Source organism: Tamandua tetradactyla, chromosome 6, assembly GCF_023851605.1.
Source record: "Tamandua tetradactyla isolate mTamTet1 chromosome 6, mTamTet1.pri, whole genome shotgun sequence".
NCBI lineage: Eukaryota > Metazoa > Chordata > Mammalia > Pilosa > Myrmecophagidae > Tamandua > Tamandua tetradactyla.
In genome coordinates this window covers 138,470,729-138,487,433 of record NC_135332.1, presented here as the reverse complement: position 1 = coordinate 138,487,433, position 16,705 = coordinate 138,470,729, and the positions used below count along the sequence as shown (strand labels likewise).

General features: G+C 35.0%; 1 protein-coding gene across 5 annotated transcripts in view; it reads right to left on the bottom strand.

Moving 5' to 3' along the window:
* INTS8 (integrator complex subunit 8) overlaps window positions 1–16,705 on the bottom strand; it is a 78,017-nt gene that overhangs the window by 26,358 nt on the left and 34,954 nt on the right. For 4 of the 5 annotated variants that reach the window (XM_077167229.1, XM_077167228.1, XM_077167231.1 and 1 more), the window contains 2 exons: window positions 11,802–12,003; window positions 7,134–7,255 (listed from right to left, as the gene is read on the bottom strand). In XM_077167229.1, coding sequence (XP_077023344.1) covers window positions 7,134–7,255; window positions 11,802–12,003 — 324 coding nt within the window. The remainder of the gene's footprint in view (window positions 1–7,133; window positions 7,256–11,801; window positions 12,004–16,705) is intronic. The other variant, XM_077167230.1, reaches the window with a different exon arrangement.

The following is a 16,705-nucleotide window of genomic DNA, read 5'->3' as shown; positions in this document are numbered from 1 at the left end:
ATGCCACGAGCGCCACCTACTGGGCAGGATAAGAAAAACAGAACCCAGAGATTTCACAGAAAAATATTACAACCTTGCTGGGTCCAACACCAAGAGAAATCTGAATAAATGCCCAGACGCCAGCAGCAGAAGATAACTGTCCACGCTTAAAAGATTGAGAATATGGCTCAGTCAAAGGAACAAACCAATAGCTCAAATGAGACACAAGAGCTGAGACAACTAATGCTGAATATACGAACAGAAATGGAAAACCTCTTCAAAAATGAAATCGATAAATTGAGGGAGGACATGAAGAGGACATGGGCTGAACATAAAGAAGAAATAGAAAAACTGAAAAAACAAATCGCAGAACTTATGGAAGTGAAGGATAAAGTAGCAAACATAGAAAAAATAATGGATAGCTACAATGATAGATTTAAAGAGACAGAAGATAGAATTAGTGATTTGGAGGATGGAACATCTGAATTCCAAAAAGAAACAGAAACTATAGGGAAAAGAATGGAAAAATTTGAACAGGGTATCAGGGAACTCAAGGACAATATGAACCGCACAAATATACGTGTTGTGGGTATCCCAGAAGGAGAAGAGAAGGGAAAAGGAGGAGAAAAACTAATGGAAGAAATTATCACTGAAAATTTCCCAACTCTTATGAAAGACCTAAAATTACAGATCCAAGAAGTGCAGCGCACCCCAAAGAGATTAGACCCAAATAGGCGTTCTCCAAGACACTTACTAGTTAGAATGTCAGAGGTCAAAGAGAAAGAGAGGATCTTGAAAGCAGCAAGAGAAAAACAATCCATTACATACAAGGGAAACCCAATAAGACTTTGTGTAGATTTCTCAGCAGAAACCATGGAAGCTAGAAGACAGTGGGATGATATATTTAAAATACTAAAAGAGAAAAACTGCCAACCAAGACTCCTATATCCAGCAAAATTATCCTTCAAAAATGAGGGAGGGAGAAATTAAAACATTCTCAGACAAAAAGTCACTGAAAGAATTTGTGACCAAGAGACCAGCTCTGCAAGAAATACTAAAGGGAGCACTAGAGTCAGATACAAAAAGACAGAAGAGAGAGATATGGAAAAGAGTGTAGAAAGAAGGAAAATCAGATATGATATATATAATACAAAAGGCAAAATGTTGGAGGAAAATATTATCCAAACAGTAATAACACTAAATGTCAATGGACTGAATTCCCCAATCAAAAGACATAGATTGGCAGAATGGATTAAAAAACAGGATCCTTCTATATGCTGTCTACAGGAAACACATCTTAGACCCAAAGATAAACATAAGTTGAAAGTGAAAGGTTGGGAAAAGATATTTCATGCAAATAACAACCAGAAAAGAGCAGGAGTGGCTATACTAATATCCAACAAATTAGACTTCATGTGTAAAACAGTTAAAAGAGACAAAGAAGGACACTATATACTAATAAAAGGAACAATTAAACAAGAAGACATAACAATCATAAATATTTACGCACCGAATCAGAATGCCCCAAAATACGTGAGGAATATACTGCAAACACTGAAAAGGGAAATAGACTCATATACCATAATAGTTGGAGACTTCAACTCACCACTCTCATCAAGGGACAGAACATCTAGACAGAGGATCAACAAAGAAATAGAGAATCTGAATATTACTATAAATGAACTAGACTTAATAGACATTTATAGGACATTACATCCCACAACAGCAGGATACACCTTTTTCTCAAGTGCTCATGGATCATTCTCAAAGATAGACCATATGCTGGGTCACAAAGCAAGTCTTAACAAATTTAAAAAGATTGAAATCTTACACAACACTTTCTCGGACCATAAAGGAATGATGTTGGAAATCAATAATAGGCAGAGTGCCAGAAAATTCACAAATACGTGGAGGCTCAACAACACACTCCTAAACAACGACTGGGTCAAAGGAGAAATTAGCAAATACCTCGAGGCGAATGAAAATGAAAACACAACATATCAAAACTTATGGGACGCAGCAAAGGCAGTGCTAAGAGGGAAATTTATTGCTCTAAATGCCTATATCAGAAAAGAAGAAAAGGCAAAAATGCAGGAATTAACTATCCATTTGGAAGAACTGGAGAAAGAACAGCAAGCTAACCCCAAAGCAAGCAAAAGGAAAGAAATAACAAAGACTAGAGCAGAAATAAATGAAATTGAAAACATGAAAACAATAGAGAAAATCAATAAGGCCAGAAGTTGGTTCTATGAGAAAATCAATAAGATTGATGGGCCCTTAGCAAGATTGACAAAAAGAAGAAGAGAGAGGATGCAAATAAATAAGATCAGAAATGGAAGAGGAGACATAACTACTGACCTCACAGAAATAAAGGAGGTAATAACAGGATGCTATGAACAACTTTACGCTAATAAATACAACAATTTAGAGGAAATGGACGGGTTCCTGGAAAGACATGAACAACCAACTTTGACTCAAGAAGACATAGATGACCTCAACAAACCAATCACAAGTAAAGAAATTGAATTAGTCATTCAAAAGCTTCCTAAAAAGAAAAGTCCAGGACCAGATGGCTTCACATGTGAATTCTACCAAACGTTCCAGAAAGAATTAGTACCAATTCTCTTCAAACTCTTCAAAAAAATCGAAGTGGAGGGAAAACTACCTAATTCATTCTATGAAGCCAACATCACCCTCATACCAAAACCAGGCAAAGATATTACAAAAAAAGAAAACTACAGACCAATCTCTCTAATGAATACAGATGCAAAAATCCTCAATAAAATTCTAGCAAATCGTATCCAACAACACATTAAAAGAATTATACATCATGACCAAGTAGGATTCATCCCAGGTATGCAAGGATGGTTCAACATAAGAAAATCAATTAATGTAATACACCATATCAACAAATCAAAGCAGAAAAATCACATCATCATCTCAATTGATGCAGAGAAGGCATTCGACAAGATTCAACATCCTTTCCTGTTGAAAACACTTCAAAAGATAGGAATACAAGGGAACTTCCTTAAAATGATAGAGGGAATATATGAAAAACCCACAGCTAATATCATCCTCAATGGGGAAAAATTGAAAACTTTCCCCCTAAGATCAGGAACAAGACAAGGATGTCCACTATCACCACTATTATTCAACATTGTGTTGGAGGTTCTAGCCAGAGCAATTAGACAAGAAAAAGAAATACAAGGCATCAAAATTGGAAAGGAAGAAGTAAAACTATCACTGTTTGCAGACGATATGATACTATACGTCGAAAACCCGGAAAAATCCACAACAAAACTACTAGAGCTAATAAATGAGTACAGCAAAGTAGCAGGTTACAAGATCAACATTCAAAAATCTGTAGCATTTCTATACACTAGTAATGAACAAGCTGAGGGGGAAATCAAGAAATGAATCCCATTTACAATTGCAACTAAAAGAATAAAATACCTAGGAATAAATTTAACTAAAGAGACAAAAAACCTATATAAAGAAAACTACAAAAAACTGCTAAAAGAAATCACAGAAGACCTAAATAGATGGAAGGGCATACCGTGTTCATGGATTGGAAGACTAAATATAGTTAAGATGTCAATCCTACCTAAATTGATTTACAGATTCAATGCAATACCAATCAAAATCCCAACAGCTTATTTTTCAGAAATAGAAAAACCAATAAGCAAATTTATCTGGAAGGGCAGGGTGCCCCGAATTGCTAAAACCATCTTGAGGAAAAAAAACGAAGCTGGAGGTCTCGCGCTGCCTGACTTTAAGGCATATTATGAAGCCACAGTGGTCAAAACAGCATGGTATTGGCATAAAGATAGATATATCGACCAATGGAATCGAATAGAGTGCTCAGATATAGACCCTCTCATCTATGGACATTTGATCTTTGATAAGGCAGTCAAGCCAACTCACCTGGGACAGAGCAGTCTCTTCAATAAATGGTGCCTAGAGAACTGGATATCCATATGCAAAAGAATGAAAGAAGACCCATCTCTCACACCCTATACAAAAGTTAACTCAAAATGGATCAAAGATCTAAACATTAGGTCTAAGACCATAAAACAGTTAGAGGAAAATGTTGGGAGATATCTTATGGATCTTACAACTGGAGGCGGTTTTATGGACCTTAAACCTAAAGCAAGAGCACTGAAGAAGGAAATAAATAAATGGGAACTCCTCAAAATTAAACACTTTTGTGCATCAAAGAACTTCATCAAGAAAGTAGAAAGACAGCCTTCACAATGGGAGACAATATTTGGAAATGATATATCAGATAAAGGTCTAGTATCCAGAATTTATAAAGAGATTGTTCATCTCAACAACAAAAAGACAGCCAACCCAATTACAAAATGGGAAAAAGACTTGAACAGACACCTCTCAGAAGAGGAAATATGGATGGCCAAGAGGCACATGAAGAGATGCTCAATGTCCCTGGCCATTAGAGAAATGCAAATCAAAACCACAATGAGATATCATCTCACACCCACCAGAATGGCCATTATCAACAAAACAGAAAATGACAAGTGCTGGAGAGGATGCGGAGAAAGAGGCACACTTATCCACTGTTGGTGGGAATGTCAAAGGGTGCAACCACTGTGGAAGGCAGTTTGGCGGTTCCTCAAAAAGCTGAATATAGAATTGCCATACGACCCAGCAATACCATTGCTAGGTATCTATTCTAAGGACTTAAGGGCAAAGACACAAACGGACATTTGCACACCAATGTTTATAGCAGCATTATTTACAATTGCAAAGAGATGGAAACAGCCAAAATCTCCATCAACAGAAGAGTGGCTAAACAAACTGTGGTATATACATACGATGGAATATTATGCAGCTTTAAGACAAGATAAACTTATGAACCATGTAATAACATGGATGGACCTAGAGAATATTATGCTGAGTGAATCCAGCCAAAAACTAAAGGACAAATACTGTATGGTCCCACTGATGTGAACGGACATTCGAGAATAAACTTGAAATATGTCATTGGTAACAGAGTCCAGCAGGAGTTAGAAACAGGGTAAGACAATGGGTAATTGAAGCTGAAGGGATACAGACTGTGCAACAGGACTAGATACAAAAACTCAAAAACGGACAGCACAATAATACCTAATTGTAAAGTAATCATGTTAAAACACTGAATGAAGCTGCATCTGAGCTATAGGTTTTTGTTTTGTTTTGTTTTGTTTTGTTTTGATTTTACTATTATTACTTTTATTTTTTTCTCTATATTAACATTCTATATCTTTTTCGGTTATGTTGCTAGTTCTTCTAAACCAATGCAAATGTACTAAGAAATGATGATCATGCATCTATGTGATGATGTTAAGAATTAATGATTGCATGTGTAGAATGGTATGATCTCTAAATGTTGGGTTAATTTCTTTTTTTCCGTTAATTAAAAAAAAAAAAAAAAAGAGAAGGGATAATTGGAGATGAAGGGATACAGACTGTACAACGGGCTGGACTGGATATAAAAACTCAGAAATGGACAGCACAATACTACCCAATTGTAATGCAATTATGTTAAAACACTGAATGAAGCTGCATGTGAGGTATAGGTTTTTTGTTTTTTTTTTTTGGTTTTTTTTCTTTCTATTATTGTTTTAATTCTTATTCTGTTGTCTTTTTATTTCTTTTTCTAAATCGATGCAAATGTACTAAGAAATGATGAATATGCAACTATGTGATGTTATTAAGAATTACTGATTGTACATGTAGATTGGAATGATTTCTAATTGTTTTGTTAATTCTTTTTTTAATTAATAAAAAAAAAAGAATTAATGATTGCATGTGTAGAATGGTATGATCTCTAAATGTTGGGTTAATTTCTTTTTTTCCGTTAATTAAAAAAAAAAAAAAAAAGAGAAGGGATAATTGGAGATGAAGGGATACAGACTGTACAACGGGACTGGATATAAAAACTCAGAAATGGACAGCACGATACTACCCAATTGTAATGCAATTATGTTAAAACACTGAATGAAGCTGCATGTGAGGTATAGGTTTTTTGTTTTTGTTTTTTTTGTTTTTTTTTCTTTCTATTATTGTTTTAATTCTTATTCTGTTGTCTTTTTATTTCTTTTTCTAAATCGATGCAAATGTACTAAGAAATGATGAATATGCAACTATGTGATGTTATTAAGAATTACTGATTGTACATGTAGATTGGAATGATTTCTAATTGTTTTGTTAATTCTTTTTTTAATTAATAAAAAAAAAAAAAAAATGGACGAAAGAAGGCATCTACCAACTTTAACTGTGCTCAACAGCCTAAAAACGCTCTTTGCAAAAATAAACTGGATAAAAAGGAGAGATGCCAGAAAACAAAATGGAAAAGATAGCTCATTATTTTAATAGAAAACAGGGTTGACTCTAAATATAAACAACTTAGTATCAATTTACTGAACATATTATCTCACACAGGTGTAATCTAATGACAAACATGATACTAATAAGAAGAAAGAATATCATACATAGAGAAGCAAATAGATGCTAAGGGAAAGGTGTCAATAGAAAAGCAGGTAGAAAAAAAATTTTTTTTTAAAGTGATGATAAAAAAATTACACATTCCTTCTAGCCTCCAATGTTCTGGAGCAGCTAGAAGGAAAAATCTGAGAGGATGGTATGGTAGCCCATGACAAACTCTGGAACCTGTCCTATATCCACTTGTTGAAGAGTACTTTGAAAACAATCGCTTTTTTTTCTTTCTTTGCTTTGAATATATATCATACAATAAAAAAAGTTAAAAAAAAAAAAAAGAAAAGAAAAAGAAAAGCGGGGTAGAAGTGTAACCCTGATGGTTTCCACCAGTTTATACACATCTACATCCCTGTATTCATTCCATAGTTTAAAACTATAGAGTTTGAATCTCTAGACTAGCTTGAGATTACACCAACATGCTATCTGCTGACTACATTTTTACCTGCATTTTTATTAGAGCTTTAGGGTATTAAAAAAAAAAATTAGGGAGAGCAAAGTCAAGTGCCTGAATCATCAAAAACTACAAACCAACAAATAATCGTCCACTCTTACATTGTATCCTAGAAATTATGCAAATTCTCAAAGTAATACAAATATAAAGCAGACATATCAATACTATTCTAATAATCCTTTTATTTAGATCAAACATTAATTACCTTTACATATGGGTTACTCTGAAGTAGAAATGTGGGAACTTGCAGTGTAAGGTATTCATTTTCTGTCCAGTTTAACATAAAAGCAACACACTCCTCAGCTATAACCTGACGAAGGGGAATATCTAAAAAGCAAAGAAGAAAGGAGGTGGAACTACTACCACAATATTAAAATGAGAATAGGGTAAATATATACTAAAATTTCAGTTGAATATATTAACAATAGCTATAGATGAAAAAAATAGAAAAGCACTAACATCATATACTTTTCTCTAGAAAGTCTAAGGTTGCCCAACAATAGATTGCCATACTACCTACTAACAATTAACAAAATTAAACACTAAGAAACCCCTAGGTACCCAGTACTCCACTGGGCAGTGTACAAGCCTAAGAGTTGGTCCCCATCCTCTAGAAGTTTACAATTAAAATTAGCAGAGAATAATCACACAAATGAAACAAACACAAAGTCATATGTTATAAACTTTCAACACATTTAGTGCACAAAAATTGGTAAACTATATAATTAAATTGTAAATCTGAGTTAATATTTGCATTTTTATAATTTTTTCTGAATAAATGTAATAAATATTCATTAGTAAATCATTCATTCAGGCATAAATGAATGATTTACTACAAAAAGTGATTAATGTAATAATATTCATTAGTAAATCATTCATTCATGCCTGAATGAATGATTTACTACAGGCATTACTACAAAAAGTAATAAAAAAAATTACCCAGAGTTGTTCTAAACATTATTTCCTTAAAAATAATTAATACTAAGTGTGTTTTTAATTTTTATTATTCAAAATATATAATATTCCAGTTTTAATGAACTTTAGGAAAAGAAGAAACCATGATGAACCCTAACTAACAATATTAAGACTTAAAATGATCCTTTTTTTTTTAATCTGTATTTTTCAGTCATTCTAAAATGACTGTGCCTATGGCTATTTATCTGTATCTCATAGTAATCAAAAAAAGATGTGTAGGAACACAGCAAAGCAAAATAAAAATACATTCTCCTTGCTCAATTTTCTGAAAGAGGAATGAAGACAGAAGTGAAATTAGTACCCAAAATGCTTGCATGCTATTGAGTTCTATCAATTCTGCCAAAATGAGGCCACAAAGCATATGTCTTTGAGCCCTCGTTTTATTCACTGTACACTCCCCTTCTATAATACTGGCTTAATATAGCAGTGATTCTTTGTTTTTTTTTTCCCAACTGAAACAGCAACAAAAACCTCTTGTCCTTTTTCCAAATACAGATACAGAAGTTTGCATGTTTTGTAAATATTGCTTCAAAGCAACATTTCTACACATGGCACCTTCTGTTCTAATAAAGCATAAGCATAGGTATGTATCTACAGTGCAATGTTGGCTCATCAAGAATTCAGCTTGCATACATTCATTACTTAAAGAAACAAAATGATTAGTCAAACAAGAACTGTCTTTGTCAAGGCACTTTTTGCAGGTAGATAATTTTTATCAAAAGACAAAACTTTGATAGTATCCAAGTAATGATAACAATAATGCCTGTAAATAATTTCCAGTGCTCCAACTTGGGGTTAATTCAGTTTGACTCAGGAATTAGTGATAGAGCCCCTCAACATGGCTTTAAATTAGGGAAGCACACTGAAGTCATCAGTACTCTGAGAGTCCTCCCTGCTTCTCTAAGGACAAAAGCATTAATGGGTGAAATGGGATTATTTCCTTTGTAAGATTTAAACAATAAGCCCATAATGGCCAACTGGCAAAAATTAAAGCCATTCTGTTTCTGCTTCAATCTTTGGAAAAATCATTGCTTTCTTAAAAATTACAGCTTCCCCAGAATACAGCAGTGATTCTTAAAGGAGGATCTGAATCCAGGGATGGGGGTACAGACAGGCTGCACCTGTTCTGAAAGCCCTACAGGTGATTCTGATATGAACTCAACCCCCACCAAGAATCACTACTTTAAGACTTCTAACAATCAGCACAAAGACAGAGACAATCACAGTTACAAGATTCTTAATGCGCATAGGAACAAGAAACAAGTTGCTTAGGAGAAGTATAAATGTTTCTAATACTAATACTTGAGAGAAATGTTTTTCTGTGAGTTCCTGTAGAGAAGAAACCATTTAATTTGTGAGCACTGTCAGTATTCACACAATAAAACAACGATGTTTGGTATAAGTTCTCTAAATAAAGGCCAGTGTTACTGTGTGAAAATATAGTTCAGTGAAAGAAAATATAAGGAGTACATGCAATAGGATATATGGTCAAGTGATTCTGGTCTTTGAGGTATTTGCTTAATCCAAAGGAATATAAAGACTCAATATGCTTTAAAAAATCCTCCATAAATAGTTTCTTTTACTTGAACTTGTTAAAGATACCTAAGAGACAGTGATGTGGAAATCAAACTTCTCTTTAAGCATGTACAAACATTTATTATCAATAAGTAGAGTAATACACTTTAACAGGCAGCTAGAGAAAGCCTAATATTCGCTTGCTGAAATTTAAGAACAAAACAAGGATGTGTCTCAATAGAAAACCATCTAAAAGGGAAATGAGGAATTATGGCTAAGGGAATACCAAGGGGCAAAGGTCACTTTGGATCTTTTCTAATAAACAGAAAAACAGTTAAGGCATCACAGCTATGTACTATGAAGCAGAACATATATAATTTTAGCTTATAAATATTAAAAAATCAGGTGTATCCAAGTATGGCATAAAGTAATTAGAGCAAAGCATCTATAGGACACCTGGCTACAAACTCTACAATTTTCTGGTATACTTGCCATGAGATAAAATAAATTATATGTAGGGTTATTGGCTACAAAGAAATTAAGTTGGCCATCTCTCTCCAAAAGATATTTCTGGTTTTAGAATAATTACTCTGTAGCTCTAATTTCTACTATAATTGAAAGGTTGGAACTACTGTCAGTTAAGATTATTTCCTTTTCCTGATAATAAAGCCAGGTCAACTCAATGTAAAAGAGAGTTTTTTTCCATTTTCTATACATGCCACTAACACATTCAAAATAGGCCTACTATTGGTAGGGAACAACTTTTTTTCCTTAAAAAGGGGGGAGGTGATGGGAGGTAGCAGATAACACCTTTTTTATAACCACCACCACCACCACCCTGAACCCTGACCCATGGAGAAACCATGCCTAACAACTCTGACTCACATAGTACACTGTAGTACAAAGCTATAAGAGTATCAAATAGCCAGAAGTCTATGCTAAACTTAGTTACGGAGTCTATGATTGAGTGTTAGCCAAAATCAAAGACAAAAAACTTCCTGTAGAAAAAAAATCTTTCTCTTATTTCTCCTATGTGAAATACATCCTCTCCTTCTCATTTTAAATACCATTTATAATATAAGCTATGGCACAAGCTGCTGACTATTCAATAAGCTAGAAATTTACACAAATGATATACAAAGCTATGAGCCCTATAACAATTACAAAATAGGAAAACTGTGATGTGAATTTCAAACTGTTAAAAGGCCAAAAAGATAGTACAAATAAAGTATAATTAAAGGCATTCCATTCATTTCAGTGGGTTTAAAACTTGGACTGACAGATTCAAATTGCAGTTATTTTTCTTTTTGCATGACTTTGAGCAAATTCCTTAAACTTAATTAAATAGCAGCTAATTCACAGAGTGGCTGTGAGGACTAAATAAATTATATACCCAAGGTACTTGCGACAAATGCCCAACATGTAGTTAGCACTCAGTACGTGTTAGGGTTTTTATTTTTTTGTTTTTAATTTTAGAAAAACTATGAATGGAAAAACAACCTTCCACCTTTAAAAAAAGTATTCGACATGTACACAGTAGCATGTGTCCATCAATATTTAGTGCGAGCATATTATTAAAACAAATCCTATAAAGACATTATGGTACTGAAGAGTACTGATGCATTAAAGCTCACAGCTATACTCCCTATATAATGCTAAGAAGATAAAATTTTATGACTGATGCCCCTTCTAAAAACCAGAATGCATTAACAAATTAATTCACAAGACCTCAGAAGGCCCAGAGTCTTTCCTTTTTTTGTGGAATTATTCAATTTTACTGTTTACACCATTAAATGGGGCCTTTATGATTTAGTTGTTCTAAATATTCCATTATTAAAATATGTAAAATTAAGAAATTCTTTTAAGAAAGGATTTTCTTTCTTTCTTTTTTCACATGGGCAGGTACCAGGAACCAAAACTGGGTCTCTGGCATGGAAGGCGAGAACTCTGCCTGCTGAGCCACCATGGCCTGCACTTAAGAAAGGATTTTATATAATATAGATGATAATTTAAATAAGAAGTCCCTTATTATACTAAGATATGTTCAGTTAGAATTAGACACTCAGGTCTGTTCTAAAAGAGTAACCACAAGTGGTTTCCAGCCCCACTGGAAATTTGGCCTTTGTGAAGATGATAATGAGAAAAACAAACCTTTAAACTGCATACAACATGTTGATGCTTTTAACAGTATCTTAAAACTGCAATATAGTTTCCTACATTTTTCCCAATGGGCTCAAAATCAACACCCAAATTCCATTCTAAGAAATAATTTTTTAACAAATGGTAAAGAAATCAAGTAGGTAAATGCTTCTTGTATGTTTTTTTTTTTTAATTTTTCCACCACAGTTATTTAAATAGAATTTGGCTTTATGAGCAGCCTTACCGGGAAGTCTCATTTCCAGATATCCTCGAACTCTACTAATAAGATCAGAAGGCGGTCTCTCTCCAGATTGCCCAGTTCCAGCTTCATGTGTATGAATATCCAAAAGCAGCATTTCATTCAGCATGACCTGACGAAGTTTTGGTGAGAACTCTGTTACCAACTCCAAACAAGCAGCAAACAGCTGTTTAGCATGGACAAAATCCTATAAAAAGAAACAACATAAAACCCTGGATCACCTCTACTCTAGAATAAAAAAAAAATGTTGTCAGTAGGAATACAGAGCAAGGACTAGAAGGATTCATTTGAACAGTTAACATTAATTGCCTCTAGAGGATGAAGCTAGATCCTTTTTCTTTATCATCTCTGTATTGTGGATTTCCTCCAATGAATATTTAATTCTTTTGTAGTTTTTAAAAACACCTAATAAACAAACAATATAAAACACAAATCATATTACTAAACAAGTTTTAAATAAGTTATAACATAACAAAGATTTCTATATAACCCAGATAGTTATATAGAAAGCCCCCCTTTCATACCTAGGATATATAGATTTAGGCTTTGGACCCTTTAGAGTGTTTCCTATTGTAAAATATTTGCACACAACTCTATTAACATATATAAATGGCTAATAAATCTAGTCACACCAGCTACTATGGAAGCCCCTTCCTACCCATCTCATTCTAATCTTTTCCAAGGATAGTCTTTCCTCATTCTTTCTTCACAGACCTCACTCTCCCATACAGTGTCACTTCATACCTCACTTCAAAGAAACAGTACCGTTAACCAAATGAATACATTCTGTGTAATTTACTGTGTATTTTGAGTTACCCTACCAGACTTGGTGCTACATCCCAGTGCTGTGCACTCCCTTTTCCTTGACATTCTCTAATGCCTTGGCTATTGTTAACTTCGTATCTGTCTGGTCTTCACACCTATAATACACTCTTTCTTGGACCCAATGTTGCATGCCCTAAGATTCTATGCTCTGCATGTTCTCTTTGAGTGATCTTTCATGACTCCCAAACCCACCTCACCAGCCCAAACCACTCCCCAAGCTGCAAGCTCATGCTTCCAATAGCAGGCTCAAATTAAAATTTATAAAAATGAACTCAGAACCTACTCTTCAAAAATGTTTTCATGCACATACACACTTGCTAGCACTGCTCTCTGTCCTGTCTCCCAAACCAGACACCTAAGCATCATCTTTGATTCTTTCCTCTCGTTTCCCATGTCAAATGAATTACCAATCAATTTTAGATTTTACCTCCTAAAGATTTCTCAAATATGTTTTCATCTCTCTATTCCTTCTAATACTTGTATAACTTACAAGCTGCATGATCTTGGATAATTCAGTATCTTTGAGTCTCTGATTTCTCAATTTTAAAACGTCTTTCAATTTTGTTGTGAAGACAGCATACATATAATTTCATATACACTGTAAGATAATGTATATGAAATTGCAAAACAGGGGCCCAAAAAATGTTATTTTCAAGGTAGGAGAAAAGCTGCTGATAACATGCCCCCTGTCACAAATGGTTTTTCCCCCTTCATTTTTATTGTGTAGCAACATATATTTATCTTGACCTTTCCCATTTTAACCACTTTAAAGTATTCAATTTAGTGGCATTAATTACATTCATAAAGTGGTATCATTACCACTATCTACTACTAACATTTTTCCATCACCCCAAACAGAAGAATTTCCTTTTTATATTTGTTTGTGTAAGATTAAAATGTTCTTTTCCTTGAATGTCTGTAGACCTTCTTTTGTAAAGTAATTTTAGTGTGGTGCTTTGTGGTTAGGTTTTTAACTATTGTTTCAATATCTTTATTAGTTATCAAATTATTTAAGCTTTCCTATTTCTTTTTAAGTCAATATTTTCAAATCCACAGGGACTGTGGATGAGTGACCGAAGAATTCTTTACCATCACAAATGTCAGCTCCTCTAAGAAGTCATGAGTACTTTTCCCAAAATTCATCACACGATTTAAAATTAATATGATCACGGTCCAGGTCTTTGATCTGTTTGTTTTTGTGCAATGAGTTGAGCCAAGTCCCAGATCATATCTGATTACTAAGAGTAGCACTTTGCAAACTGCAAACTGCTGTGTTATTATCAATGGGAATTTCTTATGCCTTTCTAGTCCTTAGTACATACATCAATAATAAGGTCATTTTATGTTGTTTGTCTCTCAGTGCCTTATTTTTATTCCCAGTGCTTAGCAAAGATTTGAGTATACAGTAGGTTCTAAATAAAGACTGGGTGAATATGCCAAGCTGGCATGGAAGATGGAATCAGGGAATCTGGGAGGAGTAGGCCCTATCCAGGCTTAGAGAGAAAAAGTAGATCTTTCCCGGAAAAGGTTACCTGAAGAGGCCATAAGCAACAAAAAAGGTGCTTATTGCATTAACTCTCTCCCTTCCAGGCTGCAGAACAAGTCCTATATCCGCATCTATCTACTTACTGGACAAATCTGAAGGCCAAGCTATATGATTATTTGGGATCTAATATTTGAGTTAAAGCAAATGGACATCAAGTCTATGGAGCTACTCTGGTGAATGCCAGGCCATTTCAGCACTCCTTCCCTGCATGAGTTCAACTGGCTTACTCTGGAATACCCTAAGGGCCCAGGTTCCACCTAGTTCTTGACAATTATAGTTTCTCTGTTTTCCCAAGTGACTGCAGAACAATTGCTGAAGATGAACAGCCAAACAGCATTGGCCCAGGGGGGCAGAAAGCACCACTGTCCTGACTATCTGCACTGGGATAGACTCCTACTGCAGGAGTCACCACCAAAAAAAGAGCCAGGTTTTGGGTCTGGTCTCCCGCTGCTGACACAGGGTGTAAGGCAGGACAATCCAACCTCTTTGGTGATCCCAGTTTGACCATCTATGAGGAGTTATACACCTTTTTGGGTGACAGCTTGGCTACCTGCTTTGCTCAGGCCAGCCAGAAAACAAGAAGCTGGCAACCACTCCACACGTATTGCAGAAGAGGCTGCAGCTGATGGCCAGTGCCACGGCCAGGCAGCAAGACCATGAGAGCCACTAAGGCATGGGCAGCAGTCCCCCATTCACGGCAGCTACCTCTGAGAGGAAGCCACTGCCATACATGCTTTGGTAGAGGGATTTCTGGGCAGCAAGGCTCTGGAGCTGGTACCCACAGACATAATCTAGAAGAGCCATTTCACTTGGTGCCCACCACTTCTGTTTTATCATCACCAGGAGGCAGGCTGGGTGATGCTACAGTGGGTGCCTCTTCCAACCTGCCTTTCCCACACTTCAAAGACTCAGCCCAGCCTCCCACTACCTGCAGAAACTGCCCATGATCAGCTACCACCTACGCACTGGGCACTCCTGGACTACTTGCTCTAGCTGCAACTGCCTAGGGCTTAGCCACTACCTACAAAGTGGCCACCAAGCACGTGAAATATGACCAGTTTAAATAGAGAGGTGTTGTGTTGCAGTTGTAAAAAACTAATTTTTAAAATTTTTTAAATTTGAAAAACTTAACCAAGATGTAAAAAACTTATGCACAGAAAACTACAAAACTCTGCTATGAGAAATCAAAGAAGCACTGAATAAATGGAAGGACATTCCATGTTCATGGATTGGAATATTAAATATTGTGAAGACGTCAATTCTACCCAAAATATTTCGAGATTCAAGGCAATCTCAAATAAAATTCCAACAGCATACTTTGCAGAAATGGAAAAGTCAATCATTCAATTTATATGGAAGGGAAAGGGGACCCAAAGGACCAAAAATATCCTGAAAAAGAACAAAGTTAGAGGACTCACACTTCCAAACTTTCAAAATTACAAAGCTACAGTGGTCAAACAGTATGGTACCAGCACAAGGATAGATATACAGATCAATGGAATAAAATTCAGAGTTCAGAAATAGACCCTCATATCTATGATACATTTGATATTTGATAAGGCTGCCAAGTCCACTCAACTGAGAAGAATGGTTTCAACAAATGGTTATGGGAGAACGGGATATCCATGTGCAAAAGAATGAAAGAGGAACCCTATCTCATACTATATATAAAAAATGGATCAAAGACCTAACTACAAGAACTAGGACTATAAAACTACTAGAATAAAATGTAGGGAAGCATCCCATCTCTGGATCTTATGTTAGGCCATGGTTTCTTAAACTTTACACCCAAAGCACAAGCAACAAAAGAAAAAAAATAGATAAACGGAACCTGATCAAAATTAAAACCTTCTGTACATCAAAGGACTATATCCTTTCCTTATTAGAACAGATTTCTCCCCACATAGATTTTCAAGCTGAGAAGTATACATTTTTTCTCATAAGTTTAAGTAGTTGAAAAGGATATGATTTCTGGTGTACCATAAATACTGACTTTTTTGAATAATGAATTATACTTTGTTCCTATTTTTTAAAACATACACGCAGTTAGGGATAAACTTAACGAAATATGTGTAAGATTTGTATGGTGAAAATTATAAAACATTGATGAGATATATTAAAGACAGAAATGAGATATACTCTGGTCCTAGATTTAATAATTCAACACTGTTTTCGATTCTCCCCACATTGATTTACAAATTCATTGTAATCTGAATGAAAATTCCAGTGGGCTTCTTTTGTAGCCTTTGACAAAACTGATTTACAAATTCACTGTAATCTAAATGAAAATCCCAGTGGGCTTTATTTGGAGTCTTTGATAAACTAATTTCAAATTTCATATGTAAAAGCAAAGGCTCTAGAATACCCAAAACAAATCTGAAGAAGAAAACTGGCGAACATCCACCACCTAGTTTCAAAACTTTCAAAACTACAGTAAGAAGATAGTATGCCTCCTACCCCTCTTGTTTAAAGCAAGAAGGAAAAGAACAATTGTGAAAGAGGGGTGAGAATGGAGAAC